A 27,599-nucleotide genomic window follows, 5' to 3' on the forward strand; every position below is an offset into this window, starting at 1 on the left:
GAAGAAGAAAAAAACAATTGATTATGCAGATTAACGATTTTGTTCTCTTTTTAGTCCCACGAAATATCTTTCTAATAAAAGGGTTAGTCTTCTTAACATTTTAAACTACCGCAACCGATAGGCCGGTATTATATGATTATGTTAGATAATTCAAAATAATCAAATTTGGAAAAAAAACTATAAAATATGCTACGTATTAGTGTTTACTTCTAATGAACCTTTCATTTAGAGATTCACTTTTGTTTGGACATCATCCAGTAGAGGGCTCTCGCATAGAACTTCTAGATTGCAATACAGGCCATGTTCCTTTCAAATAGATATTCGGTGAAAAAAGAACCAATTCTCAACAACCACATTGGGTCTTAAAATCGCATCTAATAGCAGCCGAATAGCATTGTTAATAGTTAATAGTTAATACTTTACAAAGGGGCCTATAAAATATGATCTTATTCTAATTTCAGTACCTAATATAAACAATCGACAAGGATAAATAAAGTGTTGAGCTTATTCATAAAAATAATTCTAACTGCAGTCAATGTTTTGGTTCCCTTAAAAAAAAAAGCATAGTAGCTTACTTGTCCATGTTTCTTAATTTAGCATGATGCTTATCCCCTCCCCAAACGCTCAGAGGTCTGTAGGTTTGCATATTCTACGTCACTCTGCGCGTGGGGCATTGCTCTTCCCACCTCTCACTCTCTAGAAGCAAGTTATCACTCTACCAGGGACGGGACAGTCTCCCACTCACCCACTCAATTCCTCCATCTGTCGGCCTGTAGCCTACCATCCCTCCTGTATGGTGGATATTATCTTAAATTCTTCTTTCTTGGATGATATGGGGGATCATTCCAAAAGTAAGTACGCGCACGTTCCTCTGTTAGGCCTATATATCTTGTTCATGCTTGGGAAAAATATATTTCTCGGTGTTCATATTGGGTTATGTGGACCAATAATGTAAACAGACAGTATAGTAGCCTACATACATTCTTTGGATAAATATTTGTGTATTCGATGTCACATATTTGGTCTTCATCAGACCAAGAGTCTGTGAAATTGTAAAAAAGTTTTTTAGTTCTGCAGAAATCCATTTGTATCCCGGCCTTAGCCAACTAAAATGACAGGCATAATATGATATGGATACAGGAGGGAAACACACGCGGGATTTGTTGAAGGTGTCTGGGGATTAGAGGGTATATGCTACAAAGTAGTAGTAATGTGTGCATTCCACAGAGAAGTCTGGAATCGCAATGTGTGTGGGCTGTGGAGGTCAGATACACGACCAATACATTCTGAGAGTCTCCCCGGACCTCGAGTGGCACGCTGCGTGTCTGAAGTGCTCGGAATGCAGTCAGTACCTGGATGAGACGTGCACTTGCTTCGTCCGAGATGGCAAGACATACTGCAAAAGAGATTATGTAAGGTATGGAGTAGAAATTTCCTCACCAACGTGATTTCAGATCTTTGGAATTTCAAAAGGTCCCTTGTATTCCGGAGTATAAAAATAACAGTGTAAACAAATAAACTCACCATTTAACAGTAAAACATTTTTGGGATAGGCCTATTCTAAAAGCCTTTCAATGTTATGAGAAATAAGTGTTTGCAATTATTGTCTTCACAAACCATGTTGTGTGTTCGAGCTATTATTAAATTCAATGTTGCAAAATTAATTCCAAAACAGCTTGGAACATTTTTGCCAAACAAAGATAGGCCTATTTGGTCTTCCATGCTTGAAAAAAATATTACTGGCGTAAATCCTATATTGAGACCAATGTTCCTATGTCCTTTTCAGATTATTTGGGATTAAATGTGCAAAATGTAACATTGGCTTCTGCAGCAGCGATCTGGTGATGAGAGCTCGAGCCAACGTGTACCACATGGAGTGTTTTAGGTGCTCGGTGTGCAGCAGACATCTCCTACCGGGGGATGAATTCTCTTTGCGGGACGAGGAGCTGTTGTGTCGGGCAGATCACGGTTTACTGATGGAGCGGGCCACGGCAGGAAGCCCTCTTAGCCCTGGAAATATTCACACCAGGTCCCTTCATTTATCTGGTAGGTGTAGGCTAAAATATCAGCTAAATACATCATTGATAGGCTATAGGCTACAATTTAATAGTAGACTACACAATATATTATTTTATGGGGTTAAATAATATAACATTTTGATTATATAAAATTATAGTCAATAGTGGTAGCCTATAATTTTCCTGGCAACCTGTGACTCTCAAAAGAAACATCGTGAGTTTAAAAGCATAGGCCTATTTAATATTAGTCATTATTTATTGTGAAAGATTGTTGCCACGTGCGTTTTCATGTTTTCAATTCAGTTGAGTTGTACCCTTTAGAACCTGTAGCATATGCATCGAAATTCGCAACTAACAAAGATTTTTTGCCTATAATGTTCATTCATAGCAAAGTTCATCTTGCACTTGAATTACACTTAAAATACACGGTAGCCTATATTAGGCACTTGGGAACTGTAGAGATCCAATATAGTGTCCCACCCCGGGTTTAATTGTAAACTATCAAATCACTTATCAGAGGACGTTCGAAATCACAAGAAATAACCAAGGCCTTATTATTTTCCCTTTCTGCCAACTTGTCTTCAGAACCAGTGTCAGTTCGACAGCCAACTCATCGAAACCACGTTCATAAACAGTCTGAGAAAACCACTCGCGTACGAACAGTTTTGAACGAGAAGCAGCTCCATACCCTTCGGACATGTTACAATGCTAACCCCAGACCAGACGCACTAATGAAAGAACAATTGGTGGAGATGACCGGTCTAAGCCCGAGGGTTATTCGAGTTTGGTTCCAAAACAAACGTTGCAAAGATAAGAAGAGATCTATACTAATGAAACAACTTCAACAACAACAACACATTGACAAGACAGTAAGTTATCGTAGACACTTTTTTTAATCACCATTTAGTAAAACAGGATAATGTCGTTTGCGTGTCTGGTCTAGGCCTATCTCTTTTCACGAGGGCCTACCCAACGCAGCCATAATCAGAGAGATGTGTAATGCTTTGTGTGATGTGTTGCTTTCTTTTAGAATCTTCAAGGGCTTACGGGTACGCCTTTGGTGGCAGGAAGTCCAATTCGACACGAAAACACCGTGCAAGGGAACCCAGTTGAGGTGCAGACTTACCAGCCGCCGTGGAAGGCATTGAGCGAGTTTGCTCTGCAGAGTGACCTGGACCAGCCCCCTTTTCAGCAGCTAGTAAGGAAAACTAAAGCGCATTACATGTCTTTCATGGGTTTTTTTGCATCATTTTACAGGCTACATAGTCGACTGGAATAAAGTTAATATGCTAAACACTGATAATAAAAACTTAGTTGTGTGCCCAAAAAGCTGTTTTGTGCAACAGGCAACTCATAAGGCAATTTATCACTTTACAGGTGTCTTTTTCTGAGTCGGGATCTATGGGTAATTCCTCGGGCAGTGACGTGACCTCCTTGTCGTCGCAGTTGCCAGACACCCCGAACAGCATGGTACCGAGTCCGGTTGACACGTGAGACCAGTACAACATTGAGCTTCAAACCCAGCATGTTACCGCGTGCCCTGCATGAGAACTGCCAAATTCACACAGCCTTGGATGAAAATGGATTTCGTTCTAGCGATCAACAACTGTGGATTAGAGGATGCATCTTTTTATGGAAAAACGTGAAGCTTTGGGATAACAGCTATTACAGTGAAGGCCGGACTGGACACAGACATAGTGAGGACACTCCCTCTTATTGAGCCGACTTAAATATTGAACAAATTTGAACATGAATCCTCATATTGGCCATTGTTTATCATCTTCTGTGTTATTCGCGGAGTCCCGTGTCTGTAGATATGCATGAGCAGAGGTGACTTTATATAATGTACACTACATTTACCACTAGGATGATGGGAAAGTAAATGTTTGAGTCATTCAAGAGTAAATTATTGTTATTTATTGTTAGGATGGAAAGATAATAAATAGAAAAGCATTATGGTTTATGTCTATTGCACTTTGCATGTAAATCTCACTGGTGCAGTAATTCCTTAACATATTCACAAAAATCTTAATGGCCAATATAAATCATTTTTAGTATGACAATATGACTCTCACTAAAGCAGGCTAAACAGCCAACCTCTACAGAACAATTTTAGAATTTCAGCCTAGGCTCCATTCAAATAACTTCAGCCTGCTTAAAAAGTCGATCTTAATCATTCTAAATAATTTGTGATATAGACTTTGGTGTAGCCTGGCCTCAGTTAATTCGGGTCTTAAATGTTACTGTTTGCTATTAGTATAAAAGCAATACCAGAAACTTAAATATTGGTCATTTGGACAAATTTGCGATGTGCTTATAGTCTCGTTTCACCGGTCTCAGGTCTAGACAGAGGACAAGGCTAGGCGACTCCTTATCTCTGCCTGGCATCACCTGCAAACGATACATTGAATGGAACCACAACAAACCCACCTCTCTATAGGCTCGGGCTAAAGGGAACTCCCAGCGAACGCCTTCTGCAGGTCCTTAGTTTATTTTCATTCCATTCCGAATAGTGGATAGGAATAGCCGCTGGACATACAGCTCATAGGTCAAGCTTGGACCGGAAAAAAATTAAATAAAATTGTTACCAAGGATGGACGTTTTACAGGAAACGTAGCCGCTATCATCTCAACTGCAGGATTTATTTGATAATGAGATGGGGTGATTGCGGATCTGGCAACGTATTTCCAAAATAGACTGCGCATTAGCCAAAATGTGTGCGTATTTTTGACTAGGCTACTCAGACCTTGTAGCTCAAAGTTTTTTTTTCTTTTTCTTAATGCCATAAAGATGGTCCCAGAGAAAGGTTGCAAGCATGTTTAATAAACAGTGCAACATTCTAAATTCGATGGCCAACAAGTTTACACTTAATTTATACTTTTCAACGAACGAACTTCATAACATTTCGGGAATATTTAGGAACGGAAAAAGCAATCTGCAAATTGATTTATGTGGTTAAACCTTATGCCAGTAGCTTTATTACAAAGTGTGATCTAAAGACACCTTATTCCAGTAGGCTAAGTCATTAATCCATTATGCATTCATCAGCCTGTGCAGTGATGAAAAAGACCGAAAGACAAGTGATGAAAACAAAACTGACAAGTGACTGAAGTTTAGGCTAATAGATCTCACTTACCGCGAACTGCAGTCAAAAATTGGGTGAATCCCGAAAGGAATTGCCTAAAGCTTGTTGATCAGAGGTGTGACTTCATGTACGGGGTTCAGAATCACGTTGGCCTACTGTTAGCGCAACCTAAATCTTTTGGGTTAGCCCAAGTAGCATACTTCCAAGTCTTGATACACGTCCCACAAATAGCTACTGAAGTGTTATTCACAAAACAGTGATAAACGATAAATGGATAATTAGTTTGAGAGCAATTTCTTCACACACATTTAAATGACAAGCGATTTATCCATAATAATTTATTAAACGTGATAGAAAGAAATGTTAATTATTAAATAAATTATTTTTAGGAAGTGCTTCACAACATGGAGAAAACAAGTATCACAGGGAATTGTAAAACAGAAGCAATTCTATTTAAAGTAAAACTTAAAGTGGAGTAAACAACCAGGCTATGTAACTTACATACTGTAGTACAAAACAGGTCCAAGCCTGGTAAATATAGGGAAAACATTCTGGTCGGGTCAATCACATCTTAACTGAATGTCAATAAACAAATGAACAAGGACCGTTATACATTACTGATGAACACGTTAGGTAATAATCATAATATTCAGTGTTTCTAAATTGACTGCTCTGAAACTTCACTTGTCTAACAGTACTGTGTAACATAAAGGTATATATATATATGATTTCTGTAGTGTGGGCACTTAAACAAAATCTTTGCCTGACTTGATGGCACTATGAAAAGGAGAAATACACACATAACTCAAACATTGTTGTGCAAACTTTGTGCAAATCTTCTATTGATATCATTGTGTGACTTACACAAAATTCACACTTGTATCTCATCTTCGAATTTGGCCCATGGGTGCTGGTATTTCAAGAGTCTTGGCAACGCTTAGAGACTGCATTCTTTATTTATGCTGACTTCAAATCAAAATCTAAACGTAAAAGCAAGTGGGTTAGAACGGGAAGTCTCTTGTCTGTTTTGTAGGGTTTTTCACTGAGCTTGTCTGCGTTGGTGAGGAGTGTGCCTCTGGATTAGTCCTCCTGCTTCTTCAGGAAGAACTGCAGTGCTGAGTCCCACTGGTCTCTGGGAAAGCGGTTGGACAGCTCGCAGTAATCCAGCGGTTGAGAAACTTTCTCTGTACCAGACACAGACATGAGAGGCTGTCAGCCACCAATGAGAAGAGCAGCCCACACAAGGTCGATCAAAAATGTGTGGTTTAACAAATGATAACAGTGTGGTATGTCATTCTTCCAAAGAAATGTTGTCTATAAAAGTATCTATGTGTTGGGAATGATTGCAAAATCAAATGTGCACATGAAAATGAGAAAGGTGATGGAAACGTACCTCCTTGAACAGCTTTATTGTCTGCTTGGTTCTCAATTGAGGCACAGTCCTGGAGAAAATACAAAAACAGAAAGGTGTCAGTGCAGTCTACAGCATTACAAGACAAGCAAGCAGGGAGAAAGACCAGTCACCATATGGAGGGAGTGTTTCATATCACCCACTATATGGCCATCTAAGTTAGGCTAACTGCCACCAATTACATCCAATGGCCAAAATGTATTTTCTTGTTTTGCAAAAGCGCTGGCAAAGCCAACTCTTAAGTCTTGACCTCTGACAAATAATATCGGGGGTAAAGAAACCATGCATCTTCCATTGTTTGACTGAAATGACGGCTTGTCCCCTGGTGGACTGAGGGCTAATCTTGACTAAATAGTTATGGTGGCAGCACAGGCAGAAGGGATGTTGTCGGGGGAAGATGAAGGAGACGGCCTGTTTACTGGAGGCTGAACTACTGGCAGGTAAATCCACTGAGGAAGCCATTTGTCTCTGTTTGACTGCCAAGCTTCCTCAGTGGAAATAAACGAGAAAAAAAGAAAAAGTGACTAGTGTAGAAGGAATCCCTGCATTTCCACATATACGTTTGTGTGTGCGCAGTAACTGTACGCTTGCTTTAAGTGTGTGGGCTTGTGTGTGTGTGTGTGGGGGCACTTTCCCAGGCTTACCTGTATGAAGGTGGCCAGCAGCACACAGCTCATCTCCTGCTGCAGGATGACCTTGTTCTGGGAGTTGTTGTAGCAAGCCGAGATGAGGGAAGGGAAGAGAACTTTGATGAGGCGCGGGTGGCTGAAGTACTGAAAGGGCAGCTGACACAGTTTCTGCAGCACGCTGGGCTGACGGCCAGACTGCACTATCACCTGGAACACACACAAAGCCCCGCAAGTCAGTCACTCAGCCAGCCAGTCAGTCGCATTGGCAGTTGTAAATCACAGCCCCTTGCCCCTCCTCCACGTAAATCTGACACTAAAACAACACACAAACACCCATTAGGAGGAGAACTGGAGGGCACAGCCTCCCACTGCACAATTACAGGCTATAAAACACAATGATGGGATGTTTTTCTCTTCCTTTGTACCACAAGTAATTGCCATGCTGTTGTGAAATAAGCTAAATGAGAAATATGACACATGTCTTCCTTTTATTACTTTACCTAAAGATAGGGTAAAGGACTTCATTTCCCCTCCCCCTTGCAAGAGGTGCCATTGAGATATGAGTTCCAAGTCTGATTCAGTGCAATTTATATCCCTGAACTGTAAGAGTGCAGTCCAGGTTGAAAGGGCATTCACAGTGCAGAGGGGCTGGGGAGGGGGGGGGGGGGGGGAGAGAGCAGACCTCCACTGTTGCCTGGCCACCGCCACTTTAAGAAATGAGCAATACCGTTAATGGCGCTCTCACCCTGCCGACATCCTGCTCCCCTTCACCAGCACCTGTCACTCACACCATCACATCCGGCCCACCAATATTAAAACCAAATCACTCCCAGCCTAGTTTGATTAGGGGGGGCAAGGGGGAGGGGGAGGGGGGGGGGTCCTGGATTAATGCTATGGGCATCTCCCCTGAGCCTGTGAAGAGACCCAGCACTTCCCTGAAAACCGGGGGGTCACCACAGTAAATCCTGGCTGGAACAGCACCCCACTGCTTTACAGGTATACACACCGGGGCTAATGCTCTGCCACAATGGAAACCAGAGGGCCAGGGTGAGGTCCGCCCCCGGTCACAGTGACATATTCAGCGAATTTACAAGATTTGGAAAATGAACTTTACAATACTCTCTTCCAATGCATTGTCTCTTTGATAATGCACTTTGAGGTTTAAGAGTGGGGTATACAAAGCCATAATTCACCACTTTTATCATTTCAAGGTGAGTCTCCTCAGAGCTGAGTTCTACAGCAGCGTTCAAAGGCCCACAAGAGATGCCATTTCCTATTACTGTCTGTTTAAACATTCTTTAGCGACCAGCTAAAACAAACTCCTGAAGAGCCTTTTTAAGGGATTTATGACCGCCCTTCCCGGTATGCAACTATGGTCCATTCTTAGTTACTCTAGGCTGACAGTGATGAACTCAGAAACATGCAAGTTTCTCAGGACACAAGGAAACAAGATTCACTGCAGTTCACTTTGAATGAATGTTATTTCAAAAGGAATGCAAGACAAAAGGGTTTCTTACTTCTGAAGAAAAAAAGGAAATCTCTGGTTGTTTTCAAAAACGTAGCTGCTTATTGTCAGTTGAAGAACATAGATGCAGGATTCTCATGCTTAGTTCACGGCATCTTAGATCACAAAACCCATCTTCAACATTGCAACACCGCAGGAGTTTCAAGGGGGAACTGGCACCGAAGATGATCATAAATTCAACAATAGAAAACATACCTAAATTAATACTTAAACTAATGCAGAATAACAATTTGTTGTTGCGAGCTTGCTGCTGGACACCATGATCCAGTCTCTATGTTGGGTGTCTGGCCTGTGGCTCTATCAAGATTCAGGCCACAAATCAAACAGCAATCTCATAATCCTCCACTATGCACAGTTCCATCTTCAGCTGCCTAAACAACTTGTCCACCCTAAAGTGCCCATGGCACAGACACATAAAACAAGGGCTGCTAGAGAGCATAGGTTACAGAGACTAAGTCCTCAAGCCACCTCTCCAGGCCTCTACCAGGCGAAGAGCAACAACAAAGCCCAGAACGGTGTTCCAAACAGGGACATGGCCGTGGCCCGGTCTCTGCTGGTCCACTGGTGGTATCTATTGAAACCCTGACATCGTAAAAAGAGCAGTGAGCGTCTGAACCCCATGAATCAGAGCCCAGTTGAACACAGACCCGTAAACCTCAAGTGCCTGGCAGCCCTGCTCTTAACTACGTAGACCTGGCGTTCTAAAACACTGACACACTTTTATGACGCTCTGTTACATAACCAGCCTGGAGTCCACAGACAACAGAGAGAATGTAAAGTTAACGTTCCGAAAAAGTAAACAAAATGTTGGGAAAGCCCAATTTGAAGCAAGAGGTTCAAAGAGAGATTTAACAGTTCGGCGTCGTTTTACGTAGTCAGGGTTGAAAGAAAAGGAAGAACAACTACAATATACTGTTCCAAGTTATTTAAAAACACTCCTTCTACGAATATAAACTGAAACCGATTTAAAGTCTGTGATGAGCTCAGGACAGAAAAACTTGGTGGGAGAGCCAATCCTGGCAGAATCTCTCTTGGTCAAAGTGTCTAGACACCTTTGCTTGGAGGGATCCAGGATGCTTCTGCCTTAACGTGGGGCCACAAATCTGACCGGCCTGGGCCCTGAACACAAACCAGATCCTCCCATCGCCCTCCCTATGCATGTTGGAGTCAACATGGTGAAGGAACTGCCTCACTGATAGATATAGGGGAACAGCACATTCAAAGACACTGGAAGGGAAGTGAACACTAAAACGTCCCTCCAACAACTACTTCCAAACCAAGGAAAGGTTACTTGGTCGCACACTTTGCCTCAGGATTGCAAATGGCGACAAAGACATTGACTCGAAAGGGTTTTCGAGGGGTTTATTTCTAAACCCCATACAAATAATGTGTTTTCAAAACAACATTTAACAAGAATAACCTCAGTGTTATCCCACCCAAGATTGCACTGCTGATAGTTGTGCTGAGGCAGGGTGGCCAGACTGGAACTCCTCTCTGTACACCAAAAAATTAATAGTTCACCCTTGAGGAGTCTGTAAATCATGTACAGGGCAAACAATCAGTCTCTAGTCTATTTGTCTGTGTGTCACCATCCCTCTGTTTACAAGTGTGTGTGTGTGTGACAGCCTACACACATTCCCCAGCACAGGACTGGCTTCGTTCATGCCGTAGGCACTGAGGGTTTGGTTGTCTTGGCAGCAATGGACTGTTGAAGGGAGTGTTTCAACATCCGTTTAGCAGGGATTACTGGCCCAGAGTTGGGCAAGGACCTGTCAGGGAGAAACGTCTTTGTAGACAACGGGACAGAGAGGCGAGGGGTCTGGAGATAAGGCTGAGGTGTGGAGATGTGTGTGTGTGTGTGGGAGGAGAGGATGTGCAGTCTGGGGATAGTCAGTCACCAGCTCTTTGATACCATTCTATTGAAGCCTTGTACCTGAAAAACGGCTTGCATATTAATCAAATTAATAAGACGTGGCGTTAGCCTTTGAGGAAATTCAATCAACCCATTGCAAACTTTTACAAACTCCGCAACTGATCATGGAATGAGATACTCGAATGCCTGTGTGTGTACCTGAGTGTGTGTGGCCATTTTCCATGTGTGAGAGCCTAGAGTTTTCTTAAGACCTCAATACTCCAGTGACACTGATGTGCTGGTGTTCTATGCGAGAGCAAGCAGAGTCGTGATTCAGGAGGGTTAACATGTCAACAGTTAACAATTACTCTACAAAAGAATTCAGAGATCATCAACGGCAATGATTCAGAGATGAATCATTGTCATCCGAAACACAAAATACATAGCTTAGCGGTCTATATCCCTCCCAGACACTAGGAAATGTCTACCACAAATTTGACTGAACTTAGCCTGCCTACTGTTTAACATTCAGTCTCAATAGGCTCAGCAAACTTGTGGCCCCATGAGAGCTAACATCCAAAGCCACTTGTCACTCTCCCAATGACTTTTTGTGTGACATAGTCAATTATTCATACCCTTGGTACAGGGAAAATACATCACTACATATATGATACTTCTTCAAAGACTTGCTCTTTATGGGCTGCATTATATCTCTGCCACACTTATAAACAAAGGCGCACGGTGCAAACGTCAGTGAGTCAGCAGTCTGTGTGAGTGCGTAGGCCCCAGCCGGCCTGCTTTAGTGCTTTGCCAATGCTTACATTAGCCTGAGAAAAGCTAAAGCTGCTCTAAATATCCCCCTCCTCTCCATCCATCTTGATACAGAACCACGTGGACTGGTTCCAGGATCATTGCTGAACCACTGGGCTGGGAAACGCTTTGGAGAGGTAGAGCAGGACCATCTCAGTCTCCCTGCTCTTCCCTTACACCTCCTCCTTTGATGCTCTGTACAGCAACCTCCACAGGATCAACACAGCACGTGAAACCTCTGCAGAAGATAGTCTCTTGGCGACGTCCCGCAACGGTTTCCTGGACCTAGACGGAAACGCAGACTTCGGTCTCCTCGTGTCCCCTGATGGAGCACCCAGAGCTCCTGGTTCCTACCTGACCATCCTGACCACAAAGATTGCAACCCGGCTTCTTTTGAAATGGCAGCGTTCGGATGTGTGATATCATCGTCTTTTTTCAAAATTAAACTAAATTAACTTTTGAGAGGATTGGTGAGAAGCTGAGCATTTGATAGAAAAACCTCTCAGTGGATCCACAGCTGTTCTGCAGTATCAGGAGTTGCCCTGGGTGGAGGGTAACATATTTCAAATTAGCAAATTGAACAGATCCCACATGAATATTCAAAGGGAGTTATACCAAGCTTGGCTGTTCTTTTACCTTACCGGTCTTCTGTCACCCCCTAATTCAATCATCAGCCTTCATTCAATTACACAATATAATATGCAAATTAGGCCAACAATAGCCCACAAATGCTAATTATGTACATCAGAATAATTAAATTGGATAGGAGCAGTGGAAGGGGGTCTGAACTACCATAAAAACTCAGACAGATCTTTTAATTAAGACTAAAATATCTTGGAAATTAGAATCTCTAATCAGCCTATAAATTGCTAGCGAGAAAGGGGGTGGTGAGTGTGTGTGTGGGGGGGGGGGGTGACCATTGCTGTGGGGACAGGTGACGTAGCACGAGGCTGGATCACCGCATGTGCCCACTGGAGAGCAGAGGCTCGACAGACATGATGACGGCCTGGCCCACTGGGCTACTACCACGCCTGCTAAGCAGACCGTGCATGACAGCCAAGAGTGCTCTCCCCCTCTCTCTCTCTCTCAGCCTGGCCCGGCTTCTATGGCCTGCAGGGCGGCTGGGGCGGGAACAGGAGGAGGGAAGGGAGAGCTGGCTGGGCGCTCCGCTGGCAGCGAACAATTGACCATGCCACTCTGAGGGACAACAGACAACAACACAGAGGCCAACAGCTCTGAGGCAAGGGGGGCATCAATCTTTAAACAGGTGCCTTTTGTTGTCTTGTATCAGCTACAAAGACCCAACACCTTTCCTCTTTTGTGTTGTTAGAGCCCCCCCCCCCCCCCCCCCCCAATTCAACAGAAAGTACCCCGCATGCTGCTAAGAGAGACAGTCTATAGAGACTCACCTGGTTGTCGGGGTGGTTGACGGTGAAGTAGCCCACGGAGATGATGAGCTCATGCAGCAGCTCGTCTGCGGAGTGCTGGGAGCAGTACCAGAGCAGGGAGCTGACAATGTGACGGAAAGCCAGCGAGAGCCCCTCCGCCCCTAGAACAGACTGGAACACGACACACAAGTCAGCCCTTTGGCCCTGACGTCCTTCAAAGACCTCAGATATAAGGTTTGACATTCGATGCTGCGCACAATGAAATGCTGTCAATGGTCGGACTTCGAAGTACAAAGAGCTGCATTTACGTCAAAATATTACACACGGAAATCTGGATTGGCGACCCTCAAAAAGGAGTGTGTGTGTGTGTGTGTGTGTGTGCGTGGTGGGGACTGGTGTCGTGTTACGGTGAGGTCTCCCCAGCCCCTAGAATCAGGGGTCCCACCTTAGGACCCCCAGTACTCCGGGTTGATGAGATGCTATCAGCACTGTAGCACACAGACAGTATTTAATAAACATGTCACCAAGACAGAGCATGGCTGACTGGGCTCGGTAGGGAAAGCCTGTTCTTAGGGAGTCAGCTTTAGCTGTGTGTGAAGATAAACAGCTCCTCTGACACCGCCACCTGAGAGAGGCCCCCCCCCCCCCCTGTCATCTGTCTACACGACACCCTGACAACGTCTCCCATCTCTCCAGCCCTGACCATACCCACCAGTCTCCAGACAGATATAAAGGGGAGTAACAGTCTGACACAATAACACCAGATCAGAAGAGAAAAGGTTGCCAACGTCAAGAACCAACGACTGCCAATAGCTGAGAATTCTATTACACCTGAAACAGGGATTTGGGAAAAAAACAAAATTGAAACTAACAGTGTTTTTTTATGTTTCGAACCCACTAGCTCACCCGTCCCTTAGTAATGGGTCAGTGTGGGCTACATCTTATCCAGCTCAGCATCCATGCTAGCGCTATTAGACGTCGCTGTGTGCTAATGTAAACCACAAGGTGATTACAACCTCGTGCCACAAAGAAACATAATTTAAAATGTTCATAAAAGCTTTGGCACTGAAACACTCCGACCTACAGCTGTTTCGAATAGCCGGAGTGTGGCGAAGTGGCGAGAGAGAGAGAGAGCACCTTCAGAGTAATCACCCCGAGGCATTAAAATAATTAATAACCTTCTCACGCCTTTCTGTTTATGCGGCGGACTCAGCACACTGAAGCTGTCGCCCTCTCCCTCATCAGAGCTGCTAATGTACGCCCCCCTGCTTCCGGCACTAATCACTGAGCCCCTTCCGCATTTGCTGACCCTGCTAGGCTCAGTTTAACCTCGGGAGCTGACCCCTGGGTCAGAGGAGACGCTTGTTTATGTCCACGGGTCAGCCCCATCCTCAGAAGGACTGCTCCTCTCCTAATGGAGGACTCTCTCCCGTGATGAACTGGCCTCTACGAGGAGTTAGCTACACATGGGCTTGTTGCCTGCGACTCCTGCACGGTGACTATGAGGCTGCTAGTTAATCAGACTGCTGGAGAAAACGCCTGACCTCCACATTAAACCCCCTACTGGGGTGGGTACCACTGTTAAATGAACTAAACAACTATACCAGTGTGTGAATGTGTGTGTGTGTCTATACACTGATGAGCAGGAGGATGTTGCGTACCTGGAAGGCTGAGAGGTCGAGCAGGGCGAAGCTGTTGAGGAAGCGGAGGCCCTGTAAGGCCACCTGGATGACCCCAGCGGCATAGGGCTCCTGGGGGCTCTGTGCGGCAGGCTCGGGAAGGGAGCTGTGGAGCAGGATGCAGTACAGGGTGTGGACCACCCCTACCAGGTCTGTAGACTGGAGCAGGGATGTTAGGCCTGTAGAGTCCTGGCGCTTGTTGTCGAATATACTGGGGGAGCTGGGAATGAAGGAAGATCATTACTCACCTGATCACACAGTAGCACAAGGCAGTAGTGTTACATTAGTACATTGCTCTGTTAAGAACAGACCCAAGGACAGCAGTGGAGAAAAAATGTTCATGGCTGTGAAAAAAACATTTGATAACAATTATGCCTTTGTCCACAAAATGCGCTTTAAAAAACAGTGACTTTAGGAAGATAAAACTTTCAATTCCAATTTTTTCTTTTCCCCAGCTGAGAATTCAAACCGTTTTGCCCAAACCTGTAAAGTTACAGGACATAAATTAAGATACATTAAGGACACGTAAACATGCTTTACAGTCATACTGAAGCCATGAGAGCTAGCTTGGACCTGACAGGTATTATTTAAGCATTTTGCTGCTACACTATGATTTGCGACGAGAGAAAGGAGGGCGTTTGACCTCTGGAAGGAACCCACTGTGCATGCTGGTTCTCGACGTTGGCCCATTGCTCTGCATGAAAATGTCAAACTCGCCAAGAACAAGGCCTCTAATGCCGGTGAAATCCCCTGACACAGCAACTGGCATATCGGAAATATTCCAGAACGCTATCAAGCGGAACACCGAGAGAGCGAGCGAGCGAGAGCATTGTAAAAATGGAGATAGTTGGTTGGATTAGCAGGAGTGTTGATCATTACACAACACTTCTGGTGCGCTCATTAAAACGGGGGCCTATGACACTGGGTGTTCTCACAGATATTTTGTGACACGGGGCAGGCCCAGTGGTGCTCTGGAGCAGGCAGCTGGACACCGTTACAGCACACAGCAGCTGGAGGGGTACAGGGCCAGGCAGGGCGACACCGAGGGCAGGACGAAAGGCCCCATGGTCTCTGATGACAATCCCCACTTTGCATAGCTCACCGGCAAAGCTGCTAATTGTTTAAGCTGGTAACGTAAGAATTCCTGCTTCTGCGTTGGACAATTCATACTTATTGTAACGTGTCTGACACCCTTAAGAGGAGAATACAATTGTTGTCCTTGCAGAAGCCACGATATATGGGTCAGATCTCCCTGAGAGAGTGCTTAGCGTCTGTCAGTCGCACCCCTGAGCCTCTCTCAGAGCAAGTCATAGGGACAAGCGTGAGTGGGCTAGGTCCTCCTGGAGGCTCAGGGCTGCTGGGGTGATGGTGACTGACACAGCACAGGGGTCAAGTAGATGCCTATCCCGCCCGTCAGCAGTAACAAAGGCAAGGCGAGCTAGCAAACACAGTCAAGCAAACCACAGGTTGCTGCTCAAAGACTGACTCCTCAGCAATCTCTTCTGCTTCATGGGAAGGCTGACAGTCAACCCTGTCATTAGTCAGACCTGTGTGTGTGTGTGTGTTATGGGCATAGGTGATAAAAGAAGGGGTCATGCCACTCACCGGCCGGTGACAGCAAAGCACAGCTTACACATGCCGTGCAGCAGAGCGGAGGCCTGCTGGAGGAAGGCAGACATCTTGGGACTCTCGTCCACCGGGCCTTGGACCGACAAGAAGCAGCCGTACAGCTTGTCAATCAAACCCATGTTGACCACGTAGCTGAGACACGGAGAGAGGAAAGATTCATTTGGAGTGGACAAGGAAAAAAGCTGTTCAAGTCTACAATGATGAAACTGAACATTAAAATCATTAGATACACGATCATCATGCCTGTAGAACATATTTCAGAGGAACACAAAGGGCCTAGCAGAGCCCATCTCAACCTGGTTGTAATCTGACTGCTCACCCAAGCCCCCACACTGTCATTACCGTGATATCTCCAATTTGTCTCCCCTCATGTTCACTTGGCTCTTTTGGCCACAAATAGATAAAAATAGCGTCATTAGGAGGGCAGCGGTGCCCCTTTGTGCCAGCGCCCTGCTCTGGGCCCCTGACAGAGTGCTGACCTGGGGCTATCTAAGGCCTCAGGTATGACGATTTTGGCTAACAACTTCGGTAGCCTATCCTCAGTATTTGCAAGCTAGCTAAACTTATACCATATCTAAAATAATTTTGTAGACATAACAATGGATATTGCCACTAAATGTTGGTGTTAACTTAAAACATGTTCTAGAATTTCCCTTTCTACCCGGCAGAGGCTGATTTACAAAGGCATCCTTTAAAGGGGTCATTCACTGCAAAACCGAGTTTACCTTGTCATAGTTGATTAACGACAGTTCGGTGGGTAAAAATGGACATACAGTGAACCTCAAAGTCCATTGACACCTCTTTCTAATGCAAATCTCACAATTTGAAACTGCTGCTGTAAAACTGTCGGTTTCAAAAAATCTGTTTGACGTCACAAAGGGGGCTCCACCTTTTTTGGCTCTAGTCTGTACCTTTGTCACGCCTGCAAGAACACAGGTTCTTGCAGGTTTCAGTAAGTCAAATTTAAGACCTTTTTAAGACATTTTAAGACCATAAAGATTGAAATTTAAGACCTACACGACACATTACCCCCCCAAAAAATCAAATCAAAGAAATTCTGAAAAAAACATTTTATTTCAATGAATTCAGTTATTGAAAAAGCATAAATTTTATTTACAGATATAACAATCACATTAGTAATTTTTGAATATTTTTTGGGCAAAGTTTGCAGCGAGCCTTGTACCTGGAGCTGGGTACCGCTTGTAGCCAACAGCAGAAATCGATGTGATCTAGCCATGTCTCGTTAAAAGTACACTTTCCCATTTTCCACACGTAGCCGAACTTTAACAAACTCTGAGGAAGCGCAGACGTATTTCACGGGCAGGTATTGCATTTATAACAGGATTTGTAGTTTTATCACCGTGTACATACCAACACCAATATACCCCAGAAAGAACTACAACACACCGAACCAAAGTTCTGAGGGCAGCGTTCTGCTGGTTTTGTTTGTAGAGCTCCGCTTTGTAGGCTGCGACTCAATACTTTTTTGCTACTTTGTCATAACTTTCTGCGGCCAGCGGTTCTGGAAATGAACGAGGGTAAAAGCTTTTTTAGACCTGACTAAATGAAATTTAAGACCTCGGATGAAAATCTGGCCGTTTTTAAGACTTTTTAAGGCCTTTAATTTAAAATTCAGAATTTTAGACTTTTTAAGAACCCGCGGGAACCCTGCATAAAAGGGAGAAGTTTTATTCCAGGGCTATTTCACAGGATGCATAGAACAGAACACATGCCATTTTTAGCCCAACCAATGTTACATACCCTATTCGGAGACCTTAAGGAACAGTGTGAAATACCCTATAAAATCAGTAAATGACCCCTTTAAAAGGTGTATAGGGCCTACTTTACAGTTGAACATTAGCTGATATTTAACTACGTACATTTAACCGATACAAATGCTGCTAATGCTTGCTAGGTACACAGCTGCCGATGCTAGATAGCTAACGTCAACACAATTAAAAAATAAATAAAATTATAAATCTTTACCCAGACAAGTGACTTTTGTGCAAGTGAAACTTTAATGTACTTGTCAAAAGGATGTATGCCTCTCCCCCCTTCCCCCTCCTCTTCCCCCTGCCCCCCCCCTCCCTTCTTCCCCCTCCCCGAGCTGCCAATCAACGTCTCGGCACGGGGAGCCTGCTGCTTAGTGGGGAAACACCAACCTCCCCACACCTTATGTATTGTCCTCCATTAGCTACCTTGGCCTTCTACCTCGGGCGCATGACGTGTTTGTCGGTCCTGTCACTCAAAATTAGGTTCTCAACAGGCAGGGAACTACTCCCCCTTTTCAGCATCTACAAAGGGTCACTGGACACTTGAACCACAGGTCCTTGTTATGACTTGATCCTCTTCTGTGGCTTTACCTGAACTGAAAAGCGCTTTCCACACTGCTGCTATACACAATACCAGGCTCACAGTCTGGTTGATTCTGCCTCAGGGAGTCTAAAGGTACGGCGAACATGCCTCTCTGTGTCTGGGACGCTTGCGTTAGAGCCATGAAAAGCCAGTGAGAGAGGAAATGAGAGGAGATGAGGACTATTTCCTGTCTTTGGGATTTTGTCAAAGTGGGAGTTTTTGCAAACGCTACACCTCTTGATCTCCCCTGCTTCCCACAGTCGCACACATTCTGGGAGACAGAGGAGGTAAATCTTCCGTCGCTTGCGGGGATTACAAAGTCTGACGACACTATTTTTCTCAGGCCCTCCCCCGTGTCCAGGGGTTACGATTGGGTCACTGTATGAGAGTGCAGGGCCTGTGCAGCTGGGCTGGTCAGATGAATCACGGGTGGTGGGAGGGATGGTGGGAAGGCTCTGCTCTTCCTAGAGACTGGCGGCAGGCCTGCATTTCCTCACAGTGGCCCAGCACAGCCCCTCTCCTCCTGGCTGGCCCAAGGGCTCAGCTCCAAGGGGGATGTTGCAGTTATGCAGAAGTGGCTTTTGTTTAGGTCCAACCATGTCTCACCCACAAACACACGTGACTGAGCCGTTAGATATTTTTGAGGCAGTCTACCATGGGCCTGGGTCAGACTACACCCTCCTCTCACTCACCCTGCCCGGGGAAGAAAAAGGAATAACCTTTCCTCAAGAGCTAAAATTACCACTGTGAAAAATAGCCTTTTTTTAGGGGGAGGGGGGGGGGAATCAGCAGTTGACCAAGTCAAGACTGCTGCTAAGAGGTGTGTAGGAGGGATAAACAGAGGAGGGGCAGAGAGGAGGGGTGCCCAAAAGAGGGAGGAGGTCAGTGAGAGAGGCGGTGATGGGAGGGAGAGGAGGAGCAGTACCTGATTAGGTCCTGTGCCCGGGTGTGGAAGGGTTCTGCGGCCAAGCTCTTGGTCTTCGTGTCGGGGGAGCAGATACGAAGGGCCTCCCCTCGGCCACACTCGGGGGCCTGGGGCCTGAGGAGCCCCAGGACGGTGGCACAGGTCTGCAGCAGGCCGCTGGTCAGACCGTCAAACACCTGCTTGTTCACGCTGCGCCCAAAGATGGACTTGTCCTCATCTGGCACATAGAGCTGAGGAGAGAAAACAGAAGAAATTCACACAAGCCCACTCCCCAACCCTCCACCAGGTCTAGCCCAGGTCTGGTACCAGACACGTGGGTTGCACATGGAGTGGTCCATACCGACAACGAGATCTTCACCGTGATGGACGTGAGAGATCAGCTAGCAACATGGCCCTGGGCTGTCACAGTATCCACCGGATGTCAAGTCGAACAAAAGGTAAGGTCATTTAAACCTCAGCCCACACCTTCAATCACGTATAATTAAGACAAGGAGGCAGCAACCTAAATCTCCCCGGCTTTTGTTCACTTGCGCAAGTAGTTTGTATGGCTTGGAATCTTGATACGCTGGACCATAAATAACATGGTGTCCCACACGTGTTAGTTTATTATTCATCAGCTCCGGGCCCTTAATTGGTGGTTAACAGTGGGTGTGACACGGTAACTGGTGTTGTGCCAGATTGCTGCCATTTGAGCTCTCTGAGGTGGTTCCTCATCAACAGAACACTGACACTATGACACCTTCCCAATCTGTCAGACATTATAATTCAATATTCATAAACAGGGAATTATCTAGATGTCGAAATACAGGTTGGGCCTGACTTTCTCTGAGAACATCTCATTTGGACTCCTGGTTAGGGCAGCATGCTGACAGAGTTAGTCCACCCAGCGACATTCTCCGCAAATCAAATTAAAGGGACACAAGCGCAGATGCCGGTACAAGCCTCACTTGTAAGCACTAGTATCCACCTATACACACAAACGCAAGCTGTATGTTGACTGACGATACATGTTCCTATGGACCAAAATCTACACAAGCAATCATTAATAAGTTAAACTGATCCTGCCTTCCAACTCAGGGGTGAGCTGATTGACATTGTACGGTTGAACATCGCTGTTGCCAGAGCAGCTGCTGGGATACGTTTTATATAAACTGAAGTGTAAAGGCTACCCCCACCCTGCAATCAAACCCCCCAGCTCCCCCCCTTCTCTCTCTGTGCGTGCCCTCAGGAAATATGACTGCTTTAGATTGGAACTCGTGACTGCGGGAGAAGCCCCAGCAGAGTTGGTGCATGCACCTCGACCTACGTCTGGGCCTTGTCCCGTCTGTGTGTGCAGGCGGTGTCCGGCATCCCCCCCCCCACCGTCAGATGTCTGGAGTGGGTTGATGTTTACAGTTTCTGAGAGAGTGCTGAAGGATACAGCCTGACATGTTCGCTGCTTTACTGCTCCACACCTCCCTCTCCTCCCCCCCCTCCCTTTCCCCTCTCCCTCGGCATGTGTCGGTCCTCGGCTGGGGGTTTAGAGTGTCTCTCCCTGAGTTTTGCTAACCCGCTGCCAGGAACAGAGGCTGGCAAACCACACCCTGGTTCCTCATTCTCATGGTGTTGTTTGTTTACAGGTAAAAAGGACTAAAACGGGGAGGGATTCATCAAACATGGCTGGAGTCCAGGGTGCGTGTCACTTTTTGAGGGTTATCGCACAGAGACAGGCTTTACCGTGAGCTGATGCAGCAGCAGGTCCATCAGCAGGGCTATCTTGTTACTGAAGAGAACGTAGAAGCAGTTGTGGTGACAGTGTGAGCAGGCCAGGTTATAGATGTTTACAGCAGCGCAGAGGGACCTGGGGCGACAGACACAGAGACAACGGGACAAGGCAGAAGATTCATCACAAGTCAAGCTGGTAAAACGGCTCAGGACACTGTTTTTGTCTGGTTGTAGCCCCCAGTTCATGCAAACGGTAGTTACATCATTAGTTTAGACTCGGGTGCTGACAAGATTATCTGAAGTGATCAGGAAACTGAACATACACTGCCATATTTATGGTTCCCAAAGGGTAAAGTGTATCTGCGACAGCTGAATAATCATGTTGTTTGTGCAAAGGCCCATCATCAAGGACTTTAGAAGTTTTAATGTTGACCATTTTATGAGAATGTTTTTTTCTTGTTTTATTGAGTCTGAGAACCTTCTCTTCTATTTGCTGGTTTGGGTCACTTACTTTGAAAAAGAGGAACAGGTTACTGTAAAAGGAATTGTTAGAATGTGCAGTAAAATTGCAGGCACTAATCTAAATTACCTCTTACAACTTCACAAAGTCCAAGTCACAGAGAAAGCCCAGTCAATTTCTGCTGACCAGCAACCCCTTGTTCAGCGAGTTTAGGTTGCTTCCATCTGGTCACAGAACTAATCTGCCAACATGCAGGACCAATCGAGTTAAGACTTCATTTGTCCCTGCTGAATAATATCATGGAATTCTGTTTGTGTGTGAATTGGGTTGATTGTTGATGACAACAGTTTTCATTTACTGCTGTGCAACAAATTGACCGTCTGGGATAATAAAGATGACCTTGAAAGCATATCTCCATGAAAGTATGTGTAGGAATGGGAAAACTTAAAATAAAAACTATTTGTATTGACTGATTTAGAAATTTCAAAACAGCCACCTCCTTACACGTCAACTTCTTCTTGACTCCATGTTTCTCTAGAGAGGTAAATGACGGAGGCGCTGTGAGCCAAGGGGGCTGGCTGCGATCTCAGTCCCAATCTAGAGATCCTGCACCGTTTCCTCTGGGAGAGATAAGACCGTTCCTCTCAACAGCTCCTCAGAGGCCCCGGGGCTGCTGGGGCTGCTGGGGCTGCTGGGGCTGGGGTTTAGACTAAGGCTGAAGCCACAGCTAGAAGCCAAGCAGTGAGTCAGAGAGCGTGCCTCTGTATTATGTCTGCTTTAAACAAGCCCCAGAGAAGATTAATGCCAAAGATAACTGACCAATCATTCTGTTCTGACTTTTGCTCCCCCTCGCCCCTTCTCCCATTTGTTAATATCTTCTGACAACTGTATATTTTAGCCAGTGGCAGAGTGGCATGTCCTATCTGCTGTGTAGAAGAATGGAATCTGGCCTTTCTATTCCAAAGTAGGGCATGTTTATTTCAACTGGTAAACATTTTGATATCTAGCGCAACCTTCACATCTGCAAGGCATTTTCAGTCCAACCAAGTTGGTATATGAGAAAGAAAGAGTTGACCGATCCAGACCCGGGTCTGTCAATAACTTGCTGCTGATGAAAACAGTCAGTGCATTACCTTCACTGGTGGCCAGATCTGTAAGTGTTCCGTATCACTATTGACATTGTAGTGCAAAGTTGTCAGATATGGAATGTGGTGATAATGTGAGAAGTACTACAATGGGAGTTATGGGAAAGAGTCCAAATAAAACACCATGGTCTACTTCGGCACAAAACCAGTCTAAACAGCATCGTATAACTTAACATTATACAGCGTTCGTTGCTGTAAAATAAGTATTTGTAAAAAAAAAGTTAAAAAAGTAAAATATGCAAATAAACCAGAGTTTGGTAGTGTGTTGTTTTCTGTCTTGGCCAATCACCCTTAGCAATAGGAATGTGACAGCAGATTCATTTCTTCCACTCAATCCATTGGCTTAAACTGACATCCAGCTTATGAACCTGAAAATGGAGGAGGTGGGAAAAGAGGCAGCCATCATGGTTGAGTGGAGTGATCCTGCAGCTCAGTGTGTGTAGAGCTACGCTGAGGTAACATAAGACGCCAGCCAAACTGTGCTCTCTGGGCAGCCGACCAGCACACTGGAGCTGTCCCGTGGTTCACCGGTGAAAAAGAAAGAAAAGCCATCGACCATCTCAGCTAAAAAGTCACTGGCGTAAACCTATAAATATACATATACAGATACAGATTTTCCCATTCAATTCAATGGGAAAATGTGTCAAAACTTTTGACTGGTACTGTATATATATATATATATACAGTACCAGATATATATATATGATATATATGAAAGACTTGTATGAAAAAAAGAGACCAAATTAATTGAGGCTTTGATTGTCATTATGTACACCTCCAGTAGGAACCTTCTAGGGGCCTTTTCAGTTGAAGAATCATTCAGTTCCTGTGATGGAATGTACGGTGTCCTTATTGAATAAAGCAAGCAACAAAAGCAGAGGTATCTGATGACCTGTAGGAGGTAAAATTGCATGTCTAGGCTGGTCTGGTTACGTCAACCAGAGCCTTACATGTGTGAAAAACGTTCTGATATGGCATGAGAAATGGTGAGAAGTGGGAGAACAATAGACACCTGACAAAAAGGAGGCTTTGTGTAAATCCCACAGCATCTTGTAGAAAACAAGAGCACCAAAGTCAGATGATACCAACCTAGCATACCTCAGTTAGCATGATGGCCAGACAGCCTCAACACCCTGACTCTACACATATCTGACCCGCTGCACGGCCCCCAGGTGGCTGGCACCCTTAAACGGCAGATTAAAGGGTACAATCACATTACCCTTTTCTATAATCTTATTAGGGACAAAAGCAGCTGTCGCCTGTTTCCCTCTACAACAGAAACCACTGTGAGAGGAAAGGAGCAAAGGAAGTTTCCCACCTATTACCACTGACTAAAGAGGTAATGTTCCGGAGGCTATAGTTGTTACAGTGGTGCTCAGCCAACCCCTTAAATGACACCTGTGCATGTCGTACTTTTAATTGGAATAAAATCGAGAAATATGATGAGTACAACAAAGACAAATAAATACTAACGGTAGAAGAATTCAACTTGGGATGAATACCAGGACAGCGAGGGCTCTTGGTTATTTCCATTTCAATCACGACTAAAAGTCAGCCCTGTCAAAGTTGAAGCCATGAACATGTAATTCTTCTCAATCGACTCAGTCAACTGCTCATGTAATGAGCGTGCAATTGCTTTGTAACACAGCTAATCAAGCATGTCTAGGGCCACCTCTGGACAAATGACAAGCATGTCAGGGGCCTGTTTGAGTAATGTTCCTCCATCCCCTTAAACCCCGAACCATCCCAGCAACCAGCCTTTGTTTCCCTCCTCACTAATTGAGGTTGATTAGGATGACACCTGATAGCAGGACCTTCTCCTGGAATTTCGACTTCCTTCCCCTCTATGCGAGCCAGTGGCGAACATTTGAGGCACAATTTTCTTGAGTCCCACGCTACAGTGTCTCAATTTACCCATCAAACTTTGAGACATTGATCCACATGTGCCAGTCAATGCTGACATTCAGCATTCCTCCACATAAGCCGATGTGGGCGTCCTTCCTCATTTGCCATGCTGTCTACAATCATGCCCAGCGCTAGGAGCTCTCCACCTTACCACCACCACCCACCAGACTAGGGCCAGCAGGAGACACAACAGGCACATTGATAATCTGAGCATAATGAAGCCTTATCTTGTAGACACAGGATTAGGTTCCACTGCTGCCCAATACTGACAGTTCCTATAGGCAGAAGGGAGATGGGGGAGGAGGAGGAAGGGAGACAGAGACATAATGATACACAGATAGAGAGAGGAAGAGGGGAAAGAGAAGGGACTGAGAGAGAAGTGAGGGGTGAGAAAGAGCGAAACATGTAGATAACTAGCAGTGTAATCCACACAACCATTGTAGCCAGCTTAACCTCAGGATAGCCACAGCAGACCACTCTGTTCTTGAGGACATAGACACACATGGGGGACTGGCCCAACAAGGAACCCCTCTCCATGAGGAGCACACCTGATCCTGGGCCAGCCCCCTGCGACCTGTGGGGCTCTGCCTGGGTGGCCGACAGGCCTGGACAGGACGAGGGGTGTGGGGGATGGGGAGAGTCACTGACCTCTGAATTAAAACGTTTAAACCATCACCAAATCCATAGTGTATACCGGGACAGATGGCTGCGAGGGGGGAAATTAGAGCGAAGGTCAGGTTTCCTTCTACAGGACGGACAGTACTTGAGGCTACAAGAGGTTTGTCTGCACTGGACGGTAATTTGTAAACAAACCAGTGCCTTTTTTTCTGGACATTTCTGGAGTGGTTTTGGCATTCTGTGCATTCTGTTAAGCTTAAGAAGGCTTCACGCTCCTTGTCAGTGGTTATCAAGCGAGAGATCGCTTTCCTCAAACTCGAGGCTCACATTTCCCAACCTCTCCCCGTTGGTCCTATGTGCCCGCTCGAGCCTGACTAGAGCTGTTGACGGCAGTCGAAATCAGACAAACGTCCAGATCAGGTTGAATCTCAGCTTTTCAAAGAGTGAAAATTGGTGTTCAGGAAAAGGAAGAAAAAAATAAATACTAAGCCCCCAAAAAAAGAGAGGTGAGGAGCAAATCCATTTCCTAGTGCTGTCAAACAATCCCTTCATTCACTGCTATCTAAATGACATTTAATTTGATTCTGCTGTTGATCTTTCCGATACCCTGAGTGCTTCCAAGACATCCATTCTGCCTGTCGTGCCACACTGGTAGGGTATGAACTGGGGGAAATCTGATGAGCGGTCACGCATCTCACACACACACACACACACACACACACACACACACACACAAGCACGTGTGCTATAACGACATCCTGAAATGAAACCTCAGGTAGCAACTTTGATTTCACAGGAGATACTCAACATGTGACATAAGTGGCTACATTGTGTCCCTGTCCACTCATGACAATACTGGATATTTGGCATGGTATCATGAGTTCTCCTCATCTACAACTGAGAGACACTATATTTAAATTATATAATTATATCTTCGGGGTCTAAAGAGTGAGAGGAGCTTCGTGAAGTCTTTCTGCCGAGGCCACATGAATTAGAGAACCTCAGTCACTTCCTCAATACTCCTCACTGACCCCTACTGGGAGATATAGGGACAGGCCTCATGTACACATGGCCACAGTAGGTTTACTCAGACAACGGCTTCGGCCTCCCATCCCAACCTGAAACTGATTAGGACCTGCTCGAACAATGAGCATAATTGCTCCAATCAGTTTAATTGACAAAAAAGAAAAGGGAATTAAATGGTTAACTTTGACTAAGGAAACCAGGAAGGATGCAAGCCTTGTCAGAACCTGAGAAAACACCCCGTTAGAGGTCAAATAAATGGGAAATAAATGTAAATGTAATAATAGTGACGGTGGAAGTAGGACACTCTGCAGAGGAGGGGCGGGCGGGTAAGAATCTGGGAGCATTTGCAGCTCACTTTAAACAGATACCTCCCCTCCCTCCCTTCCTTAGCTCCTAGGGAAGATAGGCTCTCTCCTCTCACAATCACAGAGCACCCTCTCGGTGAGCTCAAACGACACAACATCGAAACACAGAATCGAGAACGGATTCCTCGAACACAATTCACATTCACAAGTTTACATACACGGCTTAATTGCCCCCATTTTAACAGTCACAGTAAGACAAAGAAAATCGTTGTGATTTATAACGGCGTGCAAAATAACAGAACAATTAACAAAATGCAGATGAGCCTTCTCTGGTGGAACCTTTTTTGTTAACCCATGTGGTTATCGTTGTCTCCTCCAGATCAACATCTGGGACAGAACACAGTATTTGACATATTCACCCCCCCCCACCCCCCTCCAGTTCATGTTAATAAAAGTTGTCCAAAGTCTAGACACTGAAGCTACCACAGGGTTACACAGGGACATTAGCCTAGCCTCACACAGGGATTAGCTCATTAATGGAATGGTAACAAGATGGAGAGGGGCTCCCAGGGGGGTGATACAAAAGGAGCTTCTCCACGGCAAACATTTTTTTTTCTTTCTTTTTTTTGTAAATCACTCTGCTTATCTGGGAGGAGGCGATCAATACAGCAACATTACTGTAAACAGATAATGTAGCGAGCGGGCTCTGGGGCTAGCCTGTGTCCGTCTAGGAGGCCATTACACCACTTGGCCCTCCAGATGAGGCGGAGCGATTAGCGGCAGAATAGTGATAAGTCGCAACCCAAGGATGCGGTCTGTCTCTCAGCTCTGCTGACCTCATCTGACTTCTGTGTTATGAAGGCTGACCTCTTCCACACAATATGGGTCTCCTTGTTGTCATAGGAGACAGGAGGACGTTGGAAATGTTAGTGTGCTTGAGGACATTGAGAACTATTTTAAGGATTGCCGTGTACAAAAAGAGATCAAGCAAGATGGTTTCCTCCTCTTACTCCTAATCTGAGCATGTCAAGTGGATCTTTTAAGTCTATCGCTCCAACACATGCACACACAATGTTAGAACCTGCTTGATATTTCTACCACCCAGTAAAAGATTTCAATTTTTTTAGTTC

At 45.2% G+C, this 27,599-nt stretch overlaps 2 protein-coding genes across 3 annotated transcripts in view; one reads left to right on the forward strand and one right to left on the reverse strand.

Annotated features, from left to right (window-relative positions):
- The first annotated feature begins 357 nt into the window (after positions 1-357).
- On the forward strand, positions 358-3,976 carry isl2a (ISL LIM homeobox 2a). Of its 2 annotated transcripts, none has more exons than XM_062460656.1 (6): positions 358-851; positions 1,228-1,417; positions 1,832-2,046; positions 2,604-2,887; positions 3,049-3,216; positions 3,396-3,976. In XM_062460656.1, the coding sequence occupies exons 1-6, from the start codon at positions 794-796 to the stop codon at positions 3,510-3,512; spliced, it is 1,032 nt and encodes a 343-aa protein (XP_062316640.1). In that variant the 5' UTR covers positions 358-793; the 3' UTR covers positions 3,513-3,976. The 2 variants fall into 2 exon arrangements, with proteins under 2 accessions (XP_062316640.1, XP_062316638.1); XM_062460654.1 differs by having other exon boundaries at positions 360-851; positions 1,787-2,046.
- A 1,450-nt stretch (positions 3,977-5,426) lies between these two features.
- scaper (S-phase cyclin A-associated protein in the ER) overlaps positions 5,427-27,599 on the reverse strand; it is a 53,012-nt gene continuing 30,839 nt past the window's right edge. The window contains exons 23-33 of the mRNA XM_062460794.1: positions 25,069-25,125; positions 23,065-23,201; positions 22,083-22,197; positions 21,023-21,259; positions 19,307-19,536; positions 16,003-16,158; positions 14,380-14,617; positions 12,740-12,889; positions 7,159-7,350; positions 6,497-6,545; positions 5,427-6,287 (exon numbers count right to left, since the gene is read on the reverse strand). Coding sequence (XP_062316778.1) covers positions 6,184-6,287; positions 6,497-6,545; positions 7,159-7,350; positions 12,740-12,889; positions 14,380-14,617; positions 16,003-16,158; positions 19,307-19,536; positions 21,023-21,259; positions 22,083-22,197; positions 23,065-23,201; positions 25,069-25,125 — 1,665 coding nt within the window. The 3' untranslated portion in view covers positions 5,427-6,183. The remainder of the gene's footprint in view (positions 6,288-6,496; positions 6,546-7,158; positions 7,351-12,739; positions 12,890-14,379; positions 14,618-16,002; positions 16,159-19,306; positions 19,537-21,022; positions 21,260-22,082; positions 22,198-23,064; positions 23,202-25,068; positions 25,126-27,599) is intronic.

This window comes from Osmerus eperlanus, chromosome 5 (genome assembly GCF_963692335.1).
Source record: "Osmerus eperlanus chromosome 5, fOsmEpe2.1, whole genome shotgun sequence".
Taxonomy (NCBI): Eukaryota; Metazoa; Chordata; class Actinopteri; order Osmeriformes; family Osmeridae; genus Osmerus; species Osmerus eperlanus.

Bases quoted from the DNA above. Each gene is read 5' to 3' on its own strand.
- isl2a (XM_062460654.1), top strand. From the start codon at position 794: ATGGTGGATATTATCTTAAATTCTTCTTTCTTGGATGATATGGGGGAT. The intron at 1,418-1,786 runs GTATGGAGTAGA...TGTCCTTTTCAG, and splicing joins TGCAAAAGAGATTATGTAAG to ATTATTTGGGATTAAATGTG. The intron at 2,888-3,048 runs GTAAGTTATCGT...GCTTTCTTTTAG, and splicing joins AACAACACATTGACAAGACA to AATCTTCAAGGGCTTACGGG.